At 38.1% G+C, this 24,596-nt stretch overlaps 1 protein-coding gene across 2 annotated transcripts in view; it reads right to left on the bottom strand.

Annotated features, from left to right (window-relative positions):
* Positions 1-24,596, bottom strand: part of golga4 (golgin A4) — a 128,498-nt gene that overhangs the window by 33,878 nt on the left and 70,024 nt on the right. For both annotated transcript variants that reach the window (XM_048595648.1, XM_048595649.1), the window contains exons 14-16: positions 14,339-18,603; positions 4,669-4,790; positions 1,486-1,616 (exon numbers count right to left, since the gene is read on the bottom strand). In XM_048595648.1, the coding sequence (XP_048451605.1) occupies positions 1,486-1,616; positions 4,669-4,790; positions 14,339-18,603 (4,518 nt within the window). The remainder of the gene's footprint in view (positions 1-1,485; positions 1,617-4,668; positions 4,791-14,338; positions 18,604-24,596) is intronic.

Below are 24,596 nucleotides of genomic sequence, written 5' to 3'. Positions count from 1 at the left end.
TGAACATCAAACAAGCTAGGCAAGAGGCTGAGAGATAGGAGACACTAAACACTGAGCTGTATTGTCAAATTTAACGGAATACAAGTCTGACGCCAATGTGCTTACTGCACTAACAGGAACACAGGACTTAAGATCAAGAGGAGACTATTCAGCCCTTCGAACATATTCTTATCAAGTTGAATCACTATATACAAGCTCTGCAAGTGGTGAAAACAGGTTGTTGCTTATTGCCGGAGGACACAATTGAGTTAAATTTAAAAAATTTGAACTTTTTAGCCTGACAAGGAATCAAAGAAGGGCATTAATGAAGGAATGTGCATATAACACCATGAAAAAAAATGGTTAAACCTGAGGACTATTTCAAATTTAACTCTGGTTCTACAATAATGAAGCAGATAAAAATTGGGGAATGACCAGCTCAGGATTGCTATAAAGAAGTTGCCTTTCACATAAAGAACGATCAGTACTGTTTATGGTCTTCTGCTAGGTAAAGTGGCAAACAAAAACTTCAGAGCCATTCAAGAGGCAGTTAGGTACCATGAGTTGGATTACAAGTTTCTGTGATCTATTGGCCTCCTCTGTCAGTGCTTGTCTATTTTTAAAATATTTGTTATTATTCATGGGATGGACTTCAGCATTTACTGCCTGACCATAACTGCCCAAACAGCAGTTAAGAATCTGTGGGTATGGAGTCACATGTAGGGCAGACCAGGCAAGGATGGTAGAGTCTCCTTCCTTAAAAGGGCATTAATAAACTATATTTTACAACAATCAACAGTGGTTACATACCATTAGGCCAGCTCTTAATGTTACTTTTTATTGAATTCTGCCAAGATGTGATTTGAACCTACGTCCTCAGAACTTTGACCTTGGCTTCTGGATTGCTTGTCCAGTGACATGACCACAATGCCATACTTCCTGCTTATAAGTGCCATGTGGCCACAGTTAGAATAAAGTTGACTGTACAAAAATAAAATCAAAGAACTGCAGATGCTAGAAATCAGAAATTACTGGAAAAACTCAGCAGGTCTGGCAGCATCTGTGCAGAGAAAGGACAGTTAATATTTTCGGTCCAATGACTTCGCCAGAACTCTGGTGTTCTGAAGAAGGGTCACTGGACTTGAAATATTAACTTGACCTTCTCTCCACAGATGCTGCAAAACCTGCTGAGTGTTACCAATAAGTTTTGTTTTTGGCTTTGTGTGTCTTTGTGCACGCACTTGCATGTATATATAAAGTTGACTACTTTTCTAACAACTTACCATTAGTATTTCCACACAGCAAATTTCCATTTGCATTTAATTAATTTCTCAACTTTGATATGAAATCCCAGATACCAAACAGTAAGTAATTGAGCACATTTTATGACTTTAAAATTCCTGACTTAACAATATGGGGATTAGTTGGTTAAATTTGCCCACGCAGATGACATTTCTCAGCAATCAAGAAATGTAAATAAGTGTTAGTACATGAGCATTTACATACCTGCAAAATCTCTTCATATTTTTTTGTCATCCTTTGTATATAATCATCCTTTTCAGCAATCTTGCGATAGTGCTGGTTTACATCCTCCTTATGGGTTTCCAGGAGCTCTGCCTCCACTTCCTGGGCTTTGCCTGGCAAAATAAGGAAATGTATCTGATTCTACTATGCTTAAGTGTATATTTCAGGTTCAAAAAGGAAATGATTATATCGTTTGATACAAATCCAATGACTAAGTATGATACGAAATAAACTAGCTAATGTGCCACTGATTTATAAAAGGTCAGAAGTTGAATGGGTCAGAGATATGATCCATTCAAAATTACAAATCCTAACTGGCCTACTCTTGCTTGGTTCCCAAAAGCTATGAAAAAAGAATCCAGTAGCACAGTATTCATATGGCAGAGGACTGGGATCTGCAGGGTGAAATACATAGATATGAATGCTGATATATGAAGAATAGCTGTTGGTTGAGGTAATAAAGACCTGATATGTCTAGGACAAGTAACCCAGCAGTCAACAAGGTGAAGCTAAATTCCAGTTTCACAGATTAGCTCTGCAGCTACAAATAAGCAAATTCACCCCATCCCATGGGACAGAAATCAATTAAGAGCAATATAATTTAATAAAACAATTGCCGTTTAAGGAAAAAATATCGCTTAGGAAAATATTTATTTGAAAGCAGACGATGTCCAGGAATTCCTGCAACATTTTGTATGATAACCCTTACAAAACCCAAGGGGAATCACTAATTAATTTCCTTGTGGAGCCCTGCTGGCTCAGAGGTGGGGACACTACTACTGTACCACAAGAGTTCCTATGACTTCATTGAAGCCAGACTTCATGACTGAACTGCTGAGAAGCTGAGATCACCTGCTAAACCTCAGCAGTTAAATCTTGGCACAGTATTAGGAAGACTTGAAGCTGAATAAGATCATAAAGATCTTTTCCAGAAGAGACAGCAATTACGAGTAAGGAGTCTGGGCTGCAATGGTCCACAGTGTGAAGCCTGGAAAAGTGTTAGTGTGGAGCTGGAGGAACACAGCAGGCCAGGCAGCAGCAGAGGAGCAGGAAAGCTGATGTTTCGGGTCGGGATCCTTCTTCAGAAATGGGGGAGGGGAAGGGGACTCTGAAATAAATAGAGAGCGGTGGGGGGCGGTGATAGCAGGTAGATAGTGGAGCGGATAGGTGGGAGAGAAGACGGACAGGTCATGGAGGCGGGGATGAAGCTGGTAAAGGTGAGTGTAGCTAGGCAGTGGTGGGGACTGGTCAGTGAGGTGGGAGGAGCGGATGGGTGGGAGAGAAGACAGACAGGTCAAGGAGGCGGGGATGCATCCTTTGATCCTTTGAAATCCTTTAAACAAGCTTGATTTACAGATTGTATTTACCAAATTCAAAACACTGTCCTTGCTTGTACACAGGCGGCTGTACTTAAGACTTTTTGATTTATCTCAACTTGGGCTATTCTTTACAAATAGTTTTATTGGTAAATGCTGCTCGTGGATTCAAAGGTACATTGAATAAACTAAAAGTACAAGTACTTTTCACATCATGATATATACTTCCATACCTATAAGCTAATTTGATGGAGGTCACAATTTTCTGGCTGTTGTAAATGCAAAAATAAACATGTACAGCAAAATTTGTTTTAACTGGCACCTTACGAGCCAGCACTTTTAACAAACTGGCAAAAATTATATATCTTAAATACTAGAGACTTAATGTATTATTGCAATGTCTGCGATGTCCAGGTAATTAGTTGGAGGTGTGAGTGAGAAGGCTCTCTGCCAATAAGTTTTATTTAAGGCAAAGTTGCATTATTATTTAAATGATTTATGCTGTAAATAAAATATAACAGTGATGTGTGTACACCTTGCATTACATTTCTATTATTGTGGGTTTTTACATTGATTTTGGACGTTTTGATCCCATAGGTGTCGGTTAATAAGTACTTTACTGTATTTTTATCCTATGAGCTTGGTATATTGGAACCCAGTCATTTCCAAGATCATTCCTGATAAATGGAGCTAAAGAATTTCTGTTGCTTTAGTTCTACAGGAAAAGAAATTACTGAAATGACCAGTATAAAGTTCAATTTCAACTCTCATCAAACAACTAAAACTAGGATTTTACACATTATTTCCAGACGGTGAATTATCTATAACCATTTATATTACTGAGTAAACAATTTTTAATGATCAAAATGATTACATAAACTGAAAACAATTATAATTTCTCTACACTATATTTCATAATATTTTTTCATCATCAGTTACTCAATACCAGATATCACACACCAATTTTTAAGGAGATGAGCATGTGATAGAAAAATAGATTTGCATTGATGGCCTATCCATCCCAATCACTGTGCAGATAAGGTATTTTGAAATGTTGCAGTGTTGGAAACATGGCAGCCAATTTGTGCACAGAAAGCTCCCAATTTTTGCCACGTTTGAAGGCTAAATATTGGCAGGGAGACTGGGATATTACTCTTACTTCCCTACACTTCTCTGAATACTGAGTAATATGAATTTTTTGAATTCATCCATGTCAGAAACAGCCTTAGTTCAACATCTCATTACTGCAGTATTGCCTCAGCAATATACTAGATCGTCAGCATGAATTTTTGTGTTGTCTTAAACAAACAACCTTCTGGCTCAGAGGTGAGTGCGCTTTCAAATCAGTCACAGCTGACAAAATATTTTCTTTGAAGCTATTTTCCACTTCCATTAAAAAAATTACTGTAAGGCTTGGCCTTCACTCTAAATTTTACATACTCAAAGTAAAAGGAGCATTCTTCACCCTTAGCATGCAGTAAAATGAACTTGAAAACAATGCTCAATTTTGTCCTCAATGGCTTGAGTTTGGTTTGAAACAAACATACCTTTATTTTTGCCTGATTATCATTTACACTTCACTTCCACCTCCCTTACTTTTAAAAGCAATAAACCTCCCAATGATAATATAACTCCTGTTGCACAATGAGCATTCTGAGAGGTTAAATAATTTTTACAGACCATTCCATAGCTTGGTAACCTTCTTAAATCTGTGATCATTGCTAAAGAATTCAATCACAAGTGGAAAGAGATAAGGACAAGAGCAGCATAACAAATATCTACTTAAAGGTGATACAATATTCCTTTCATTTATAAATATCTTCAAAATTATTCTTGTTCTTATACTTACTAATAGCTTCTTTGACAGATATATTCAGCTCTTCTTCTTTCTGAGCTAGTTGTGTATTGAATTCTCGCATTAACTGTTTGAGAGTTGAGTTATGTTTCAGCTGCAGATCCTCCAGTTCCAACCTGTGAACCAAAAAAAAATTGTCATCAAAATCAGTTCAATAATATTTTGAGTTTTTCTTGGAATGAAGTTGTGGCTTCAGGGATAACTTTTTACCTATTAGGATAAAGAACAATGGTGAGTAAATAAAAAGATGGTTTAACAAACACAATGACCACTTCAGCTGGTCAAAAACAAGTTTTCAACATTTCTGGCTGGTACCAAGGTTAGACTATATCTATTCTTGTGTCCACGCTTTTATTTGTTCAGTTTGTGAATTAATGCTTATAACATGATGTTTAGGAAAAAACTATTCATTATTTGAAGCAAAATACACCAGTTAACAGTCATGAGAGAAGACAATTTGACCTATTAAGTCTATGTCAGCTCTCAATAAAGCCATCTCATCATTCCCATTAATTTGCTCAATCTCCATGGCCCTGTAGATTTATGGTATACAAATGCTAATCCAACTTAATTCTGACATCTGTATCCACCATTTTCTTTCTTTTTTGTCCTTATTGGCATCATGCAGAACAGTGTATTAATTGAAAATAACTTCCAAAAGGATTAGAGAGGAGTTGAAGAGAATTTATTTTTATCCAAAAGTGGTGGGGAACTTGAACTCTGTCTGAAAGTGCAACAGAAACCCTCCTTAGATTTTAAAACAACTCAGTTATACACTTTAACAGTACATTTGAAATGTCCCAGCGTTAGTGAAGAACATAGGTATTAGTGCAAACAAGAAACTGCAAGATATTACAGGGTGTATTATTAGTAAAAGAAAAAAAGATTCAAGTTATTAACAGAGGAGCAAATAACTGCAGATGCTGGAATCTGTACTGGAAACAAAAAAGGTGGAAATCACAGCAAGTCAGGCAGCATCTGTGGAGAGAGCAAAGTAACATTTTGAGTCTAGATGACTCTTCATCAGAGCTGATGTGAAGTGTGGAGGGGCAGTATTTATGTTACAGTGTGGGGTTGAGTGCTGGGGGAGAAAGAGTGTTGATAGTGCAGATTAAGTGATCGGAATGTGAGAATGGGAGAACAATGGTGTGTCCAACTGCCAAACTGGAAAGAACAGATGTTCCCACTGGAGTGGGGGAGGGAGTGAGGACATGGTGACAGAGAATGCGAAAAATAAAACTTAAAAAAAGGGAAGAAATGCGAGTAAGTTCACAATCTGAAGTTGTTGAATTCAATATTAAGTCCAGAAGTTCGTAAAGTGCCTAGTCTGAAGATGAGATCTTGTTCCTCCAGTTTGTACTGTAATTCGCTGGAGCATTGCAGAATGCTGAGGGCAGACAAGTGGGCATGCGAGCAGTATGCGGTGCTAACATGACCAATTACGGGAAGGTCGGGGTCATGCTTGTGCACAGATCAGAGGTGTTGTTGACTAGCATTTTGAAACATTTCAGTTGTATTCCAGTACGTTATCCAGTGGATGATTAGATGACAAACTCTTCAGCATTCAACAATCTTTGATCTCATCATTCACTAGACTGTCATGTTGACCCCGAGTTTCAGTTTTCATATTGGTATAAAGTCAAGACATCAGTATAGCCTTTGAAATAAATGAAGAGATACTTGGCTTGTATTGAAAGTCCATCTATACAGCATTTGAAAACAAAGAATAGGTGACAATTTGTTCAGGCAACCACTTAAAAACTATTTTGTATGGAGATCTGGAAAGTTTATACATTTAGTTGTACAACAGATTTTTAAAAAAAAATTTATTCATCTCATCACAGCATTTGCGTATCCTTGGTAAAATGGATATATTAAAAAGTTTCTATAATCTATATTGATATTATTAATAATTACTCTTAAAAAGGCAGTTTTCTGAACTGCTCCAATCCATGTGGTGCACCTAAACCAACAATGCTCTTAGGGTACAAATTCCAGAATTTTGATCCAGTGACAACAAAGTTAAGGCAGTATAGTTCCAAATGAGGATAGTATTGTTGGAAAGAAACCTGCAGGTGTAGGTGTTCCAAGACAGCTACTGCCTGTGTTGCTCTAGGTGGTAGAGGTCACATATTTGTAAGATGTTGCTGTAGAAGCAGCAATGAATTGTTGTAGTGCATCTTGTAGATGGCATGCACTGCTGCAATTATGTGTCTTTGCCAGAGGGAGTGACATGTTGAAAATGTGCATGAGATGCCAATCAAGGAGTATGCTTTGTTCAAGACAGCACCCAGAGTCTTGATTATTATTGCAGCTGCACTCATTCAGGCAAGTACACAATATTCCATCATACCCCTGACTTGTACTGTGTATACAGAGGACAGCTCAGAAGGTTATTTACCCATCACAGAATTCTGAGCCTCTGACTTGCTCACAGCAACAGTATTTATATGGCTGATCTGGATCATTTTATAGTCAGTGGTAACTCAGGGTGTTCACAGTGGGGGAAATTCAGACATGCTGATATGATCGGATTTCAAGGGAAATGGCTAGATTCTCCCTTGTTGGAGATGGTCATTGTCTCTCACTTCGATGGTGAAATGTTACTTGCATGTCCAGATCTACCAGAATATTGCCCATGTCTTTCTGCATATACCTGAGGAAGTACACAAGGTGCTGAGCATTGCATAATTATCAGCCAACATACCCATTTCTGACCACTGATGGGAAGGAAGGTAGCTTATTGAAAAAGCAACTGAGGGGCCTAGAACATTATGCTGAGGACTTCCTGCACAGATGTCCTGTGACTAAGATGACTGACTTCTAACAACCACAACCATGTTGATTTTGAGTTACTTGGGTTTCTTGATGCCACACTCATAATGAAGATATCAAGAAATTGCCTGCTTTGACAATTAGAATCTAGGCCCTTGTTTTTATGTGCAATCTGAAAATTGTCACCTCCAACAATTCCATGTTATTGCAGGTCAGCATAGTTGATGTGTTCAAGATTCGGAAACAGCGTTTCAAGTGTATGATGTTCCGAATCTGATAATGCTATTGCTGAAACAAGGCAGAGTCAAATATAAATTATACTACTCTGCATTCTTTATTTGGCAGCATCCCAAGCACTTGGGAGTTCAAAAGGCAGTCATCACAAAATGGAGTGACAAATGAATATTATCAATAAATGGTCGACAAGCCTCCTTAAAATACATTTGTTTCGAGTTCATCAGAAGATGCATGAGCTGAAAAATAGAAAGTCTGCAGTGCAACTAAACAATTTCAACAGGATTGTCAAAATGTTCTGCATGCTGAAGGGTAATTATATCATTTTTGGACCATATGTTAAGCAGGGATACACAAGTTCCCTGAATATTTGAGGGCAAGAAAAATTTCCATTTAACTCTGAAGGGCTGTAGTTTTAAAAATACCAGTTCTTGCAGAGAACTCAGCAGAGTTTTTTTCAATTTTGCCCACGAAGCCACTTTCCAGAAAATATGTAAATCGAAAACTGCAACAAATCTGTCATCCAAACATGAGTACATGTGGAATTGCTGCATCATTAATTGCACAGCAACTGATGAAAGGCATCTGTACATGATGCAGCACAGCGGATAGGTGGTGTAAATGTTTAGTGATGCACATGAATTAAATATCAGTATATTCACGAAGACCGACAGGATTTCAATCTGGTTGCAGATGTGGGTTTCCCTAGTGTGCACCACATTGTCGCCAAGGAAGGCTTTCTATCAGACTTTCGCAAAGATCCAAGTAACATTGGAGTCAGTTACATGGACAACAGCTGGAATAATGACATAGCTTTAACTATGTGTGAGCAGGACAGTGACCACAATTTGTCTTGCAGTTTGTGATGCAGAGGTGAGCCACAAATTAAACATTGTCTCACCTAGTGGCAAAAAGTATGGCAGATAGAATTCAATATACTTTAGGTCTCAGAGAGGCAAATACGAATATGATAAGGAACAAGGAATTCCAAAAGAATGAAGCTTTCAGTTACAAAAAGCATTAAAAGCTATTTTTGCAACAGTTCAAACTTCAATCAAAAAAGAAATGCGGCGAAGTGGTTTACAGGGTGCCCTATTTTTAAGGCTGAAGATTGTGCCTGACGAAAGTAGAAATAGAGTCAAAGTTATACAGTATGAAACAGACTCTTCGGTCCAACTCGTGGGAAGCCTTCAAAGTTGAATTAAACATAAAGACACGTGTATTCCAATCAGTTGCTTGAACTTGTTCTGATATTCAATCAAATATGTTTGACATTTGGTACGCTTGCCTTTATTGGTCAGTGCACTGAGTACAGGAGTCGGGAGGTCATGTAGCGGTTGTACAGGACATTGGTTGGGCCACTACTGCAATACTGCATGCAATTCTGGTCTCCGTGCTATTGGAAAGATGTTATGAAACTTGAAAGGATTTAGAAAAGATTTACAAGGATGTCATCAGGGTTCGAGGAGTTGAGCTATAGGGAGAGGTTGAAGAAGCTGGGGCTATTTTCCCTGGAGTGTCGGAGGTTGAGGGGTGACCTCATAAGGGGGTTTATAAAATCATGAGGGGCATGGATAAGGTGAATAGTCAAGGTCTTTTCCCCAGGCTAGAGGATATAGGTTTATGGTGAAGGGGCAAAGATTTAAAGGGGACCTAAGGGGCAACCTTTTCATGCAGAGGGTGGTGCATGTATGGAATGAACTACCAGAGGAGGCAGCACAGGATGGTACAATTACAACATTTAAAAGGCAGCTGGATGGGTATATGAATAGGAAAGGTTTAGAGGGATATGGGCCCAATGCTGGCAAATGGGACTAGATTAATTTAGGATATCTGATTGGCATGGACGAGTTGGACTGAAGGATCTGTTTCCGCACTGTACATCTCTATGACTATTTCTACTTTCATCAGGGCACAATCTTCAGCCTTACAAATACTCTGTAAACCAACAAAAAAGCCCTTTTCTCTTGTGCTTCCCTACAACAGCTTTCCTGTTTTACTTGCTTGGATTTGGCTAATTGCAATTGAATTAACGTTGCATCTGATGTAGCTTTAAAGGAGCTATGAGTTGGTTGTCCACCTATTTGATTCTCTCTAATGGGGAACTACTTGAATGTCTGCATTCCAGAATAAAGATTGCCTGGAATTCCCTGTCTTCAAACCACAGTTGGTCATCCCACTGTTCTCCCTTTTCATAGCTTAAAAAAAGGGTTGGCCAATGGCTCTGTAGACACCCTGCAGATCACTAATAATGTAGCTGCAGCAACTTCCTCTGTGAGTTGGTGCAAATGCATCAAGCTCATCGAAATTTTCGACATGAAATCATCTTGGACTTTGTACACTACATCTGTAAGGTTCAGTTTTGTTTGTAACAACAGCTTCATTGAAGATAGTTTCTAATTGACATGTTTAGAGATGTTAAGACACCTCTGGAGCAGTGGAGACTTGAACCTGGGCCTCCTGGGTCAAAGGCAGAGACATTAACACTGCTCCACAAGACCTCTAAAATCAGGAACCAGTTCATCACAAATAAAAGCAATTCATGCAGATTTCTCTATCTGGTTTCAAACAAGAGACTTTTCATGTGTGAAGAGAATGTGATAACTACAATACTACAGAAAGAGAAAACAAATGTATTGTTATATGGAATCATACCTTATATTTTAAATCAACCTGTTCAGACAAGTAATGACAGCTCTAGAACAGGTGGGACATGAACAGAAACCTAGGAACCTAAAGACACTACCACAATGCCTCAAGAGCACTAACCGCTTTAAGATATTTCGATCCAACCAGTTCAGCAATGGCATTACACACCTCTAGAGCAGGTGGGACTTGAACTGGCTAGGAGGTACAAACATTGCGACAGTAGAGTGGTCAGCGTCATTCATTATTCCTCGGGTACTGAAGCAGGTATTTGTTTGCCTATAGTAAAACATTCACATTTGAGCTGATAAATGGCAAGGAACATTCTCATTGCCAGGCAATAACCATTTTTAACAAGAGAAATCTAACTACAGCCCCATGACATTCAATGACACTAACGTCACTGAACTGTGCCCTCCGCCGTTACATTCTGCGTATTACATTGACCAGAAACCGAACAGGATAAGTTATACAAATACCACAGCTAGAAGAGTAAGGTCAAAGCCTGGAAAGTAACTAATGGCCTGACTTCCCAAAATCTGTCCATCATCTGCAAAACACAATTCAAAAGTGTAACTCAATACAACATATTTCTCTGAATGATTTCAATTCGACAATACTTAAAAAAACTCAACATCATCAAGGACATAGCACTCGACTTGACTGGCACCCTGGTCATCACCTTAAACACTTATCCAATCTCTCTCTCTCATTGTTGCAAGTCTCCCTGCTCCTATGATGCTGCTTGGCCTGCTGTGTTCATCCAGCCCTGCACCTTGTTGTCTCTCTCTCTCATCGTGTCTGGTTAAAAGGCTTTGAACTCTATTCTGATTAGGGCATTTTTGAAAATGGCCAAATTCTCACCTGCATGAAATGTACCATAGATTGTTAAAAGCAGCAAGAGGGCCCTCTTGTGGTGCAGTGGTACCGTCCCAAGCAACCTTGGTAACAACTTGTGTAAGAACATCTCTCAACAGCTTGATGAGAAAAATTGGTTAAATAAATTTTTTTAAAAATTAAAAACAGCAGAAGGAATTGTGGAGCGTCAGACAATCATTTTCCAATTTTCTTTGGAGACCAGCAGGATGCCAGCGTGTTGGACCCAACTATGTTCTACCATTGTTTAAATCAGGAAAAGAGCGATAAACCGAGTTATTAAAACTAACCCCTGAGCTATGAAAAGTTGCTACATATATTTAAAGGACAAGAGGTAACAATTTAGAAAGCCACAAACAAATCATAGCCCACACGTATGATGGGAATGTCACGTCTGATTAACATGATTCAATCATTTGAAAAGGTAATAAGGGAAATCAATTAGACCACTACATTTGATATGGATTGTTACAAGAATTTGATGGCAAAATGGTTTCAAAGTTGGTTTCAAAATTGGTTACAGGACTGCGAGTAAAGTCTAATGAGAGTTTTTGTGATGAGTAAGTCATTTCTATCAAAATTCACCATAACCACATTTGTTTGAGCTTGATGCCCTTATTTACAAATCTAACATCTTGTACACTTTAACGACAGTGCTCTCAACCTGCCCAACTGTTTTCAATGGCTTGTGCATGCAAGTCTCACTGCACCTACACTTGTTTCCAACTGCATCCTTTATTTCATGTTCCTCCTCTCGAAATGTATCACTTCACATTCGTTTGCATTTCATCTGTTATGACTGCTGATTTCATTTAAGTTAGCCAGTTCCTTTAAACCAGAAAGCTAATTGCTCTTAGTTAACACGTCCTTGGGTCATTCAGATGTTACTTTGTTTAATCACAAAACTTTGCAGATAGAATCTGTAGGTTACAGGTGAACAGCAATACAGCATTTTAATACTGTGATACACCTTCAATAAGGCAAGTCAATATGCTAATCCTCTTTATTAAAAAAAAATAGATTTAAATAGATTCACCCACTCAGCAAAAGTGTCAGCAACTTATCTCAGTCATGCATATTAACTACTATGAGCCTGACATGCTTTTTTTTTGGCTTTTGTTAAGCAGAAGGACATAATAGTCACACAAAATATTCCCAGAATTCTTCTGTTTTTCTTATCTCTATCCCATTGAAGTGGTATCCTCTATTTTAAGTCAGTGGACAAAATAGTGATCTGTAAACACACCAGCCAAGCAATTTAAAATATTTCTCACCCATTGACTTCCTGAGTATTGAAATTAATGTATTTTTTGTTATGAATATTTTGGCTGTTGGAGCATTGAGTAGTTGTCCATTTTTATAAGAATTTAGCTGTTTTATGCGAAGTGATAGTCGTTCTCTGTACAAAACGTACTTACTACCTGTTTCTTAATATTTCCAGCCAAAAATCAGATTATAGGAAATAAAAGAAAGATTATTCAAATAAACTATGCAAAATCAAATATTAAACTTGATACAGTAAGTCAAAGGTTGCATAGCTATTCCAAGAGGTTGTGAAAATAGAAGGTTTGTAGTAAATAAACTGTTTGAGGCATAAAAAAAATTAACTCAAGAATAAGCTCAGACTTGATTCAAAAATAGCCAGGATAATATATTTTAAAAATGAATTCAGTTGGTTGCATCTGCAGCGTAGCCTTTACCTCGTAGGCAATTCAGTAACCTTAATCAAAAGAAAACAGAGCTGCATTTGTAATGCCTCATTCATTTCTTGGGGACATCCCATAGCACTTTGCAGCCAGTGAAGCATTTTTACATTAAGTCACTGCTGTAATATAAGAAACATTCTTTTAGAAACAGCTCATACAGTAACAGAGGCCTTGCACAGCTGATTTCTCATTAAATGTTTCTGCTTCTATTTAAGTACTACTCTTTAAATATCGCAAACATTAGAATTAGCATGAACATAGCTGAAGCATTTTCAGCTTCCTGAAATACACAGAATACATGGGTAGCATATTTAATCTTCAATGGACTGTGAAACATCATTCAAGCCGTGGTGAGGATCCCTTTGTCTGCTATCCTGTAAGGTCATGCACAAGACTGAAACCTTCAGTTCAGAATTATGCCTCTACTTCTCCAACAGCCTCTTGGTAGCAAACACAGTTAAAATTCTAAGTTACATTTGGCTCTGCCCGTCATCATGACAATCTTCATTTGTTTTGGATAGAATAACAAAAATGTCAACACAAATTGGCCACAATGTTTATCCTTAGCATGAGCAGTCCCCTTAAACTCATGGAATCATTTTATTCCTTTACTTCCTAAACCTTGAACAGTTATGTTTTTGCACGTTTACAGTATCGGATTCTGTCAACTACTTTAGAAGCATGTTTGCGTGTTTTCCAGCCTCAATCCTCACAATCCTGTGTGTAAATAACAATGATTTTCCTGCTTTCCAACCTAAACAAATCATCCTTCTTCATCGCAATCCACTCTTCAATCAGTGGAGATAGACTATTTGTTGCAATCCTACTCCAATTATTAATTTTAAACACTTCTATAAAATGGATTTTAAGTGTTACAATTAGCTCATTGCTTACATCAATCCAGGTTATTTTGAGCCAAGAGTGTTGTATTGTAAGACATCAATCAGATGAGACTTAATATGTCTGACTTCCCTGTATCCTAGCCAGTATTCATCTCTCAAACTACCTTCAAAGAATTCTCATCATTATGACATTACTGTTTTTGCAAGACTTCACTGCGCGCTACCATGTCTTTATCATCAAGGCAATAGCTATTTCAAAAGCACTTAATCAACTCTTTGAGATGCCCTTAGGTCATGGAAGGCAGGATACAACAGTAAATCTTATTTTTAGCTAAATTCCTATGATATGATGTGCAATGTGATGTAGACATGCAGAACTATTGTTAAAAAAATAGCATCTGCAACAGGACATGGGTTACAATATTGTTGACTGTGCCTTTTTGTAGCGATTTCTGCATTTTTGTAACTTGATAACATTAAGGCTTCCCCACCCCAACCTAATAAGACAAAACTTATTATTTGACCAAGCAATGTCAAGACAAAAAAGTTTACAAAAAAATTCACTTGAGACATATACACACTTACTTGGTTTTATTTTCAGCTTCTTCACTTATTTCCTTGCGAATGATTTCTATTTCAGCCTCATGTTCTTTGCGTAATGCACGAAGGTCTTTTTGCAGTTTAGCATGTTCTTTGCGTGCTTTTTGTTTCTCATTTTCTGCCTCTTCCAGCTTGTGTCCCAATTCTTTTTGCTGCTCCCGCATGCCATCTAGCAACTTTTGTAGTTCTGTGTCAGATTTTGTCTTCTCTTCAGAACTTTCTTCAAAGATCTTAAGTAGAGTGACTTTTTCTTCCAACTGCTCCTGGAGCACCTGTATCTGTTTTTTGTAGCCTTCAATCCCAGAACTGCTCTCTGATTTTTCCTCCTCATCAACATCTTTCTTTCTTAAAGCAAAGGCACTTGATAGTTCCACTAGTGTTTGTTTCTCGGTAATTTCTTTACCCTGGATATTATTTTGTAACTCTGCAATTATTTTTTCCATCTCATTTATTTGTTCATCTTTTATGCTCAACTGTTGCTTATACTTTTCTACTGTGTTAATTTCCTCTTTCTTTTCTTCCACCAGTAATGGATGTAAATGCTTCTGCTGCTTAAACTCATCTCTGTCTCCCTTCTGGATTTGTTTCCCATCTTCAACTTTTTCTAGATGCATTTGAAAACCTGTATAAGACTTACTGATTTCCTGTTCAGCATTTGTTTCTATCTGATTCTCTCTGTATTTTTGCAACATTTCATCTCTCGCTGACACATCCATCTGTAAAACCATAAGTTTTTTTTCATAGCTTTCTTTCAACACCTTCAGAGAGCTCTCCTTCTCAAGTTCCATTTCTTTCCTCACTTTCTCAACCCATTTCTGTTTCTCTTCATTTTCTGACCCAATTGTAGTTTCTAGACCTCTCAGTTTCTCACTTAAGGCTCCAATGACTGCTTCTTGCTCCTGTGTTTTGTGTTTCAAGTCTCTTATTTGTTCATTCGCACATTTTTCTTTTTCTTCTAATTGATTAGTTAATTGTTTCCTTATTTTTGCAATTTTTTGTTCTGCTTTTTTCTTAAATTCAGCTATTTTATTGGTGCTCTCAGTTTTCATTCGAGTTTCTAAATCTATCAGTTCTTTCTCTTTACTATTTATAAGTTCAAATTTAGTTTGTTCCCATTCATTCTGTTTCTGTGAAAATTCAACCCGCAGTGATTCTATCTCTTTCTGAAAGGACTGGATCTTTTCTTCAGCAATCTTGTATCTGCTGTCCTGGTCACAAGCTCCAACTCGAGCCTGCTCAAGCATCAGTCCCATCTCCTGCAATTCAGTTTCTTTCTGACACAATTGCTTGTTGAGTTCTTCGACAACTTTACATTCCTCAGACTTTGCTGCAATATCTTGGTCTAGTTCTGCTATTCTAGATTTGGTTGTTTCCAGTTGAGCATTCAAATCATTTATAATTTTCTCCTTTTCCTTTGCCATGTATTCAACTTCAATTGTAACACTTTGTAAGTTGGTGGTCAGTTTTTCCACCTCTGCTGTCAATGTTGATACTTGGTCATCCTTCTCCTTATTCTGTTTAACAGATGTCTCATATTTTGACTCAAGCTCTTTCACTTTGTTGTTATGCTGCACTAATTTTGATTCCATTTTTTTCTTCCATTCTGTTAACTTGATTTTGTGCTGGTTTGCCTGTTCAAGGGCTAAAATTTTCTCGTGAGAAACAGTTTCAACACTTGCAGATAGTTGATCTATTTGGTCCAGCAGCTTTTGTTGTTCCACTTTGTATTGTTTGTCAAGCAAGGAAATAGCTTCTTCCTTATCTGAAAGGCAAACGCTCTGCTCAAGCTGCAACTTCAGATCACACATTTGTTCCTTCAAGCTCGAGATCAGCATTTCTTTTTCCTTTAGCTGTTCTATGGTGGATTTGCAAGCTAATGTACTTTCGGACAATTCTTTCTTATACTGTTCAATGCAAGCTTCCTTCTCATTCAATACTTGACAATTTTGTTTGTTTTCTTGCTGGAGTGTGTTATGCTGTGCAGTAATGGTTTGGAGTTCAGACTGCAATGCCTTAAAGTTTTGTTGCTCGTTTTGCAATTGTTGTGCTGTCTGCTGCACTGAATCATTCAATAAGATATTTTGATTTACTACCTCGTCTAGTTTAATTTCAAGTTCACCAACCCTACTGATTCTTTTCAGTAGTGCCTTTTGTACCTTTTCAATTTGACTTTGGTAAATTTTAACACGCTCATGAAGGATGTTCATTTTTTCAATGCACTTCTGATTAAAGTCATTGATATGCAGCTCGACTTTCATATTTGCTTCATGAAAATAATTAATTAATTGCTCCACTTGGCTCCTGATTTTGCTTTCGTTCTGAAGTTCAACAGATTTTTCTTGAAGTTGTTTATCATATTCCTCAGTCTCTTTGCAACGAGTATTTTCCAATGCACGCAGGTTATCCTCAGTTTTCTTCAACAAATCGCTAAGCTCCTGAATCTTAGCCTGATTCTGTTCATCTACTTTCTTCAGTTCTTTTAGACAGTTTTCTAATTCTGTTCTTTCCAAGAGCTTTTGATTGTTATCCTCTTCAAAAGCCTGCAATTTAGCTTTAAGGGCTGTTTCACTTTCTGTCAAAGTGTCAACCTGAACCAATGCTTCCTTTAATTCCTCTTGAAGTCGCTGTATTTTATCTGCTCCTAAAGCAACCTCCTTTGTAAGTTCAGTTATTTTATTGGCTATCTCAGCCCTTTCATTATTGGAGGCTTCAAGGTTCTGTTTTAATTCTCTCAACTCTTGTTGCTTTTCTTGAAACGCAGTCTCATGCTTTTCTTGCAATTCTTCAATCTGCCGATTCATCCTTTTCTCCCAGCTTTGTTGAAGTTCTTCAAACTCTTGCTTGTGAACCTCTTTAAGAGTTTCCAGTTGCTGCTTGTGATTTGATTCCAACTGGGTCACTGCTTCATTCATTCCTGTAGAACTTGCTTGTGCCATTTCCACCAGCTTTTCGTTGAACATTTGTTCCTTTTGAACAAATTCCTTCTGTTGCTTTTCCAGCTGTGTCTTTAATTTAATCTCTTGTTCAGACAGTTCCATCTTCAATTTATCCTGCATTTCAGTTTCCTTTTGTTTAACTTCTTCCAGCTTTGTTTCAAGTGCTTTTATCTTCTTTCCATATTCCTCATGAAGTGAATCAATTTGTTGTGCACTTAATTTTTGTTCTTCTGTTTGTTTTTGAGTGAAGGCTTCTGCCTGCTGTTTCTGAAGATTTTGTGCATCATTAAGTGCCTTTTGCTTTTCTTCTGAACTTTTCTGTAACTGTTCAAGGTCTGATTTCAGCTGAGCTATTTGAGTTTCATATTGTTCTGTCAGGGAAGTTACCTTATTTAGCATCTCACTGTTTTTCTCTTCCAGAACTCTCAATTCCTGGGTCTGGGATTTATAATTATCTAAACTAGCAGTAAGTTCATTGAGTCTGGTCTGATCTGACAATTGCTTCTTTTCTTTCTCCGTCTCTAAGTTCCTCAGCAAGTTCTGCAATTCTGTTAATTGCATTTCATACAGTTTACGTTGATCATCTAATTTCCAATTAATCTTTTCCTCAACATTTTCTTGCTCTTTCTGACGGGCTTGGTTCACACATTCAAGTTCTGCAGAAATTTCAGCAGTTTCTTTTTTAACCTTTTCAAGTTCATTTACCAGGCTCTCCTTTTCTACTTGAAGGTCTCCTAGAATTTTGTCCTTGCCCTCAAGAAGATGACGGAGGTTGTTTACCTCATCTGTCAACGTTTTCTCAACTCCACTAAAGGATTGTTCAATGCCTTTTCTAGCAGCCTCAATCTTTTCTTCATAATGTAGTTTCTTATGTGCTAGCTCCTTCTCATGGTCTGCTTCAATTGCAGTTAACTTATTTTCCAACTCATTCCGTATTCTGAGCATTTCAGTCATCTCAGCTGATAGTGCTTCCAATTCAATTTGTTTCACATCAAGTTTTTCCAGTGTTTTTTGGTTCATTTCCTCAATGTGTGCACAGAATTGAGTTTCCTTCTCTTTCAACTGCACTTCTAGATGTTTAGATTTTTCCTCAAGCTGTTTCACTTGAGCCTTATGCTGATGGCCAATTATCTGTATTTTTTCAGTGTATGACCGCTCTTCCTCTTGACGCAAGTTTTCCAGTGCCTCCTGGTGGATCTTAATTAAGGCTGCAATTTCCACTTCATGCTTGGCCTTCTCCGTTTCCAACTCTTCCGAATGAGCTTCGCCATCTTGTGATTTCTTTAAGAGCAAACTTTCCAATTCCAAAACTCTCTGTAAAAAAGGATAATTACATTTTAGTAATGGCAGCCACATACAATACCTTGAATTTCAGATAACGTGTGTGTGGGGGTGTGTATTAACTAATCGACCCAGAAACAGCATTTGTCAACGTGAAAGAAAGCTAAATAAAATTAGTTTTCAAAGTTGTTCTGAATCAACAACTTCAATATACTCAGAAATGCTACCTGAATTAAACTTCAAACACATTTTACACACTTCATCCCTTCACAACTTATGATATAAAAAACAGGGCTAAACGTGCCAGAGAACAATAATGGCCTGGATTTGTTGGGAGAAGTGAAGGAACAGTTTTCTCCAATCATCTTGTGTCTAGGTACCCAGGGTTTTGAGAGTGGGTTTGCAGCAGAAATTCTACTTTCCTAATGCCTGGGGTTCAAGCTGGTGTCCTCTTATAGAGGATCTCTGGTCACTATGCGAAAAGTGAGTAGCAGAGAAACTGGTCAGCCACTGAAATTGCAGAAACCTCAAAATGAGCAAAGAAGAAATTTAAATAGTTAAGCCAAATAAAGAATGGAACACAAATTGGATAAAAGGAGGCACTGAAAAGCAAACAAACTATGCAAGTTACTTTAGTTTTTTTAAAATCTGGAACATTACTCACATACGTAAAATTAACTTTTGGGGATAAGAAAAATTCTTCAACATTGATCATAATTTATTACACTGCTTAAAAACTCAGAAACAAGGCTCAGGTCAGCAGTTCCCAAACTATGACATCCAACCCTAACTTTCTTTAGACCCTGGTGAAACAATGAATGGCAGTTGCAAGTTCACCTCCACCAAGTCTGAGTCCTGCAGAAACAGTGAGACCCAAGCATCATTTGGCCCTGCCCATGCTCCGCTTGTGTCTTGGTCTCATTTCTCTCACTGGGTAATGGGCTCTGGCTCGTGGCCAATGTCAATGTACCTCTAGCCCCAGTCACGAATCTGGCAGGGATGCCTCTGCCACTGAACAGCCTGAGCTCAACCTATCACCCTACTTCTGGGGAAATAACCTGAATCCTAACCGGTGCTTCTATTGCCTCCTGGTCAAGATCCACAAGCTCGACTCCCAAATGTAGTAATTTACTGGTGAGTATATATAAAACACCAAGTCTTCCTTAAGAAGCACACTTTCATGCCTATATAATGTTTCATGTTTTGATCTAAAATTCATGAGTTTTAATAATTATATATTGAATGTTCCTATTGTTGCAAAACATTTTCATGTTTAATATTTCTTAGAGGACTTTAGTTTTGAAGGATTGTGGAATAAAATTATTTCAAGTTTTGTGGAAATACCTAGAGTAGCTTATTTAAAGGATGCCACTGAACGATAACTGTGGATATTGGAGATTATTTTTAAATAAGGCCTTCTAATAATCACATGACTCATGATAAGCACTTGTTCTGCTGTGGACGTGTTGTTCTTATTTAAGTAACTAAATGTCGAGTGCTTTAGTACCTGGAATTAACTGAAGGACAAGAAACCTAAGAAAGGGCTGCCCAGATGATCCTGTTGTTTTTTTGAGACGAGCTCTCTTGTTGAGTCAAGGATGAAACCTATTTGTACTTCTGAAAGAGTGTAGGAATTTCTCAATTGTGCATTTCCTGAGCCAGCTGTGTCTATCAATGCATGATCAGTGACATGACCACATGTCAGAACATCAGATAAATTTTGGAACATTCTGTGCTTCATCTTTTGGCTGAAAAGATAAACTTGAATGGTCAGGAAGTAGATGTTTTAAACATAACATCTGCATAGAGAATTCTCTTTTTTCCTGAAAAGTGAATGTGTGCATGTTTGTGTGTGCACACACATATAGTGGTGTATTTTGGGTCATGAAGAGGATAAATATTCATACTCACATACTTCTGTGTATGTAAACCAGTTATTGCATCTTCATTGAACAAATTTTGCTTTAATAATGACCCACTAAATATGCATTTAAAGGAACCTGGTTGATATATCTTATTATTTAAAACATAACATAGATAAGGTTTTTAATCAACCACCTTGGAAACTGCGAAAAACACTTTTATTTTACAGAGTGACTCAAGGACTGGGGAGACTGGAGCAACAATGCATTGCTCCAGTTTTAGTTGTGACATAACGGTGCCTTAATAATTTTTATTTCTGTTGGCATCTGGAGTTGCATTCATTTACAAGTGTTAAAATGGGGCAATATTGTAAAGTTGTCTGCAAAGTGCTGGCATAAGTGTGTCCTGTGAACATATGAATTAGGACTAGGCCACTCTGCCCATCAAACCTGATCTGTCATTGAACAAAATCATGGCTGATCTAATTAGTTACATTCTAACCTACCTCCAATAACCCCTCTCATATTGCTCATTAAGAATCTATTCACCTCTGAATTAAAGTATTCAAAGACTCTGCTTCCACCACGCTACAGGAAAGGAGTTCGAAAGAAATGCAACTGTCAGAAAATTTTTTTCCCTCATCAGTCTTAAATGGGAAATCCCTTACTTTTAAAAGAAACCTTTAAACAGCTAATCTCCTTTAAAAGGAAACATCTTTTCTACATCCACCCTGTCTAGCCTTACCAGGATCTCAAGCATTTCAATCAAGTTGCCACATAATCTTTTAGGCTCCATCAGACATAAGTCTAGTTCATTCACGTCTCCTTACAAGATAAAACATCCATTCCAGCTTACACCTGAAACCTTCTGTGAACTGCTTCCAATGCATTTACATCCTTTCTTAAATAAGGAGACCAATACTTCATACAATATCCAAAATGTGTCTTACCGCTGTACTGTGTAACTGAAGCATAACCTCCCTACTTAATCACAGAATCCCTACAGCGCAGAAAACAGGCCATTTAGCCCAGTGAGTCCACACTGACCCTCTGGAGAGTATCCCACCCAGCCCCCAACCAACCCCTGTAACCCTGCATTTCCCCTGGCCAATCCACCTAGTCTAATCCCTGGACACTATGGGCAATTTAGCTTGGCCAATTCACCTTACCTATCCATCTCTGGACTGTGGGAGGAAACCCACGCACACACAGGGAGAACATGCTAACTCGACATAGACAGTTGCTCGAGAGTGGAATCAAACCCCAGTCCCTGGCGCTGAGGCAGCAGTGTCAACCACTGAACCACTGTACCGCCTAGTACTTAGGTGTTCAATTCTCCTTGCAGGAAAACATAGCATTTTATTAGCTTTCTGAACTACATGTGCAAATCTTCTACAATTTATGCATTGGGACACCCAGATCTACCTGCAATTTCTCACTATTTACGTAATATGTTTCTTCTTAAACCTTCCTGTGAAAATGAACAATTTCACATTTTGCCATATTATACGCAGTTTGTCAGATCATTCCCCTTTCACATAATCTGGCAATGTTCCTTGAAAGCCTTACGTCTTTGTCACAACTTACCTCTGTGTCATCAGCAAATTTACCAACCAGAACTTCAATCCCCTCATTCAAGACATTTACATAAATTGTAACAAGTTGAGCTCACAGTATTAATCCCTTTAGCCTATGTTCACATCTTAACCGGAATTTCTGTCCAAATTCCATTGGCTAAGACAGCACCAGTGCAAGCTGAGAAAGTGTATCAGTGAGAGCAAATGTGCATGTGAGGACACCAGAGGTAGCAGTTAATTTTAACTGGTAAAACTGCTGATGACCAGATAATGCAGCAAAACGTGGATGAATATACTCAACCATGGTTAAATGCTCCATTGCTCTTGCATCAAAATCTTAGCTGCATTTTTAAAATCAAGGAAAGAACATCCAAATCATACAATTTAAATCACATATTAAGAAGGGTCAATTGTGCCTACTGATTTAGCACAAGCTGCAGCAAAATTAATTGGTCTTACCCTTAAGAAGTACATGTTTACAATAAGACTTTGATTTTGTTCACAACTAAAGTGGTTACTCAATTCCATGGCCATCCCAAACTTAAACCTGATTTTATCATATCTAGATTATTGGTTGAATATAAACTGGCACACAAACACGTTTGCTTTTATTGGTCATGTTTTGCTATAATTCTACTAGTTTACTTTATCATGTATTGGCTCATCTTAATGGGTGAGGTGTTATGAGGCTGTGGTAAAAATCTTCATGATGATGACAGTTCCCATCTAAACCATCCTCCATGTCTTCCAGAATTTCAAAGTATGCAAAATTGAAAAGGGGCAGAACTAGAGATCTAATAAGGTCCATATTATTTAGTAAGCCTTTTGATACATTTTATCTGCCTTTTAAATGCAAATCAGATATGGCATAGTGATGAATAAGCTGTTATTCAATTCAAAACAAAAATTGGGTAGATCACTTTTAAACATGTGAGGCACAGACCATCATCAATATATTACTCAAGTTTCCCTTTGAGGTAAATTGAACATGAATCAATGTTTTGCTCACAATTAGAAAACAGGGTAATGTTCTTGCACGAGGCAGCACTTTGGCTATTCAGGCGTTGGAAGATCTCGGTGGAGCTATGGAGGCGATCACCAGTGTCCACTTCTTCACTGCCTCAACATGTTCTCTTCTAATGATTTAGCAAGACTTTTTTTATTGCACTTGGGAATGATGATCAGCCCCCCTATTCCTTGTCATGAAGCACTCAGATTTCAGACGATGATATTTGAAGCAATCTATTTTCTTTCATGAAGATTATTTACCAGCAGGTTAAGGGGCCAAGAACAGCTCTGTTAGACAACTGAAAGTTATGTAATGTTGTAGACAATTTAAATCCTGATCACGTGCATCCGTCACTTGAAGTAACATACAGAAATAGTGAAACCAAGCACAACAGTCAACTAAAGCAGATGGGAAGACTGAAAATGACAAAGCAACACATGCTTTCAACTGCAGCATTTAAGTCTAATAAAGTGTCTTGCAAAACTATAAATTGATACTGATGACTACAGAACTGAGGAGGTGTGCTGAATTGCAAAATAAGCAAAAACAAAAAAAAGAGGCTGCATAATAACTCTGGCTTATAGATTAATCAGCTAAGGATATGTAGTGATTGGAACCAGGTGGACCTCAATAACTATGAGGTTCTTGATTGGAGTTGTTAACCTGGGCCAATCAGGATGACCTTGGATGATCAATACAACCAGGAGATTAGAATCTCTTCAGTTGAGGACTGACTCTGAGCTGGCTGGCCAAAGCCAGTGTACTGTGCACCAGTAAATAAAGGGTGACTTGGTGTCAGGACACTGGCCTTCACGCAGTTATTTCAGTGGTGAGGGGAGGAAACAGGACGTGTCTGAAGAACATGCACTTGCAACTGTCATCTTGGAGTTGGGGTAAGCATTTCTGGCATCATGCCTCTCTTTGGGAGGCTCGACTCATTTGACCCTGCTGTCAAAGACTAGGCCCAGTATATGGAAAGAATGCATTATTTTTTCTGGGCAAATGACATTGAGGCAGATAAAAAGTGATGAGTAATTCTTCCAACTGTCTTTTCGGTTTTAAGGAGCTTAACCCAGAGGCACTGAGACTTTCCAAGAATTGACAGAGTTGGTTAAGGAATGTTACAACGCCAAACCTCTAATCCTGAGACGCAATCAGTTCTATTCCGCTGTCAGAAAACCAGAGGAGCCCAAATCAGTATTTTTGACAAGGTTATGATGACTGGCAGAGGCATATGATTTTGGGTTAACCCTCAATGAGATGCTGAGACACCAATTGGTATGTAGGATTAATTACGTAACCATGCAGAAGTGCCAACCAGCTGAAGCCCAAATGGACTTTAAACAGGCACTACAAATGGTCTCGTCATTAGAAAATGCAGCAATTGGAGCATGGGAACTACAAGGCATCCCAATGGAAGTGGACACCCTCGCCTGTCCAACTGAGCTTGGGGAACACCACTTGAGTGTAGGCGATCATAGAGCCTCACGCAGGGCATGTTTTGAGCAGAGAGACCCTGGCCTAACCTACAGCAGAGCCCAACAATAAAGATGAGCCTTGGCCAAGTGGCTAATCAGT

The sequence above is a fragment of the Rhincodon typus genome, chromosome 4 (assembly GCF_021869965.1).
Source record: "Rhincodon typus isolate 14 chromosome 4, sRhiTyp1.1, whole genome shotgun sequence".
Lineage (NCBI taxonomy): Eukaryota > Metazoa > Chordata > Chondrichthyes > Orectolobiformes > Rhincodontidae > Rhincodon > Rhincodon typus.
Note: the sequence above shows the minus strand (reverse complement) of the source record. Positions and strands in the feature narration are given on the sequence as shown.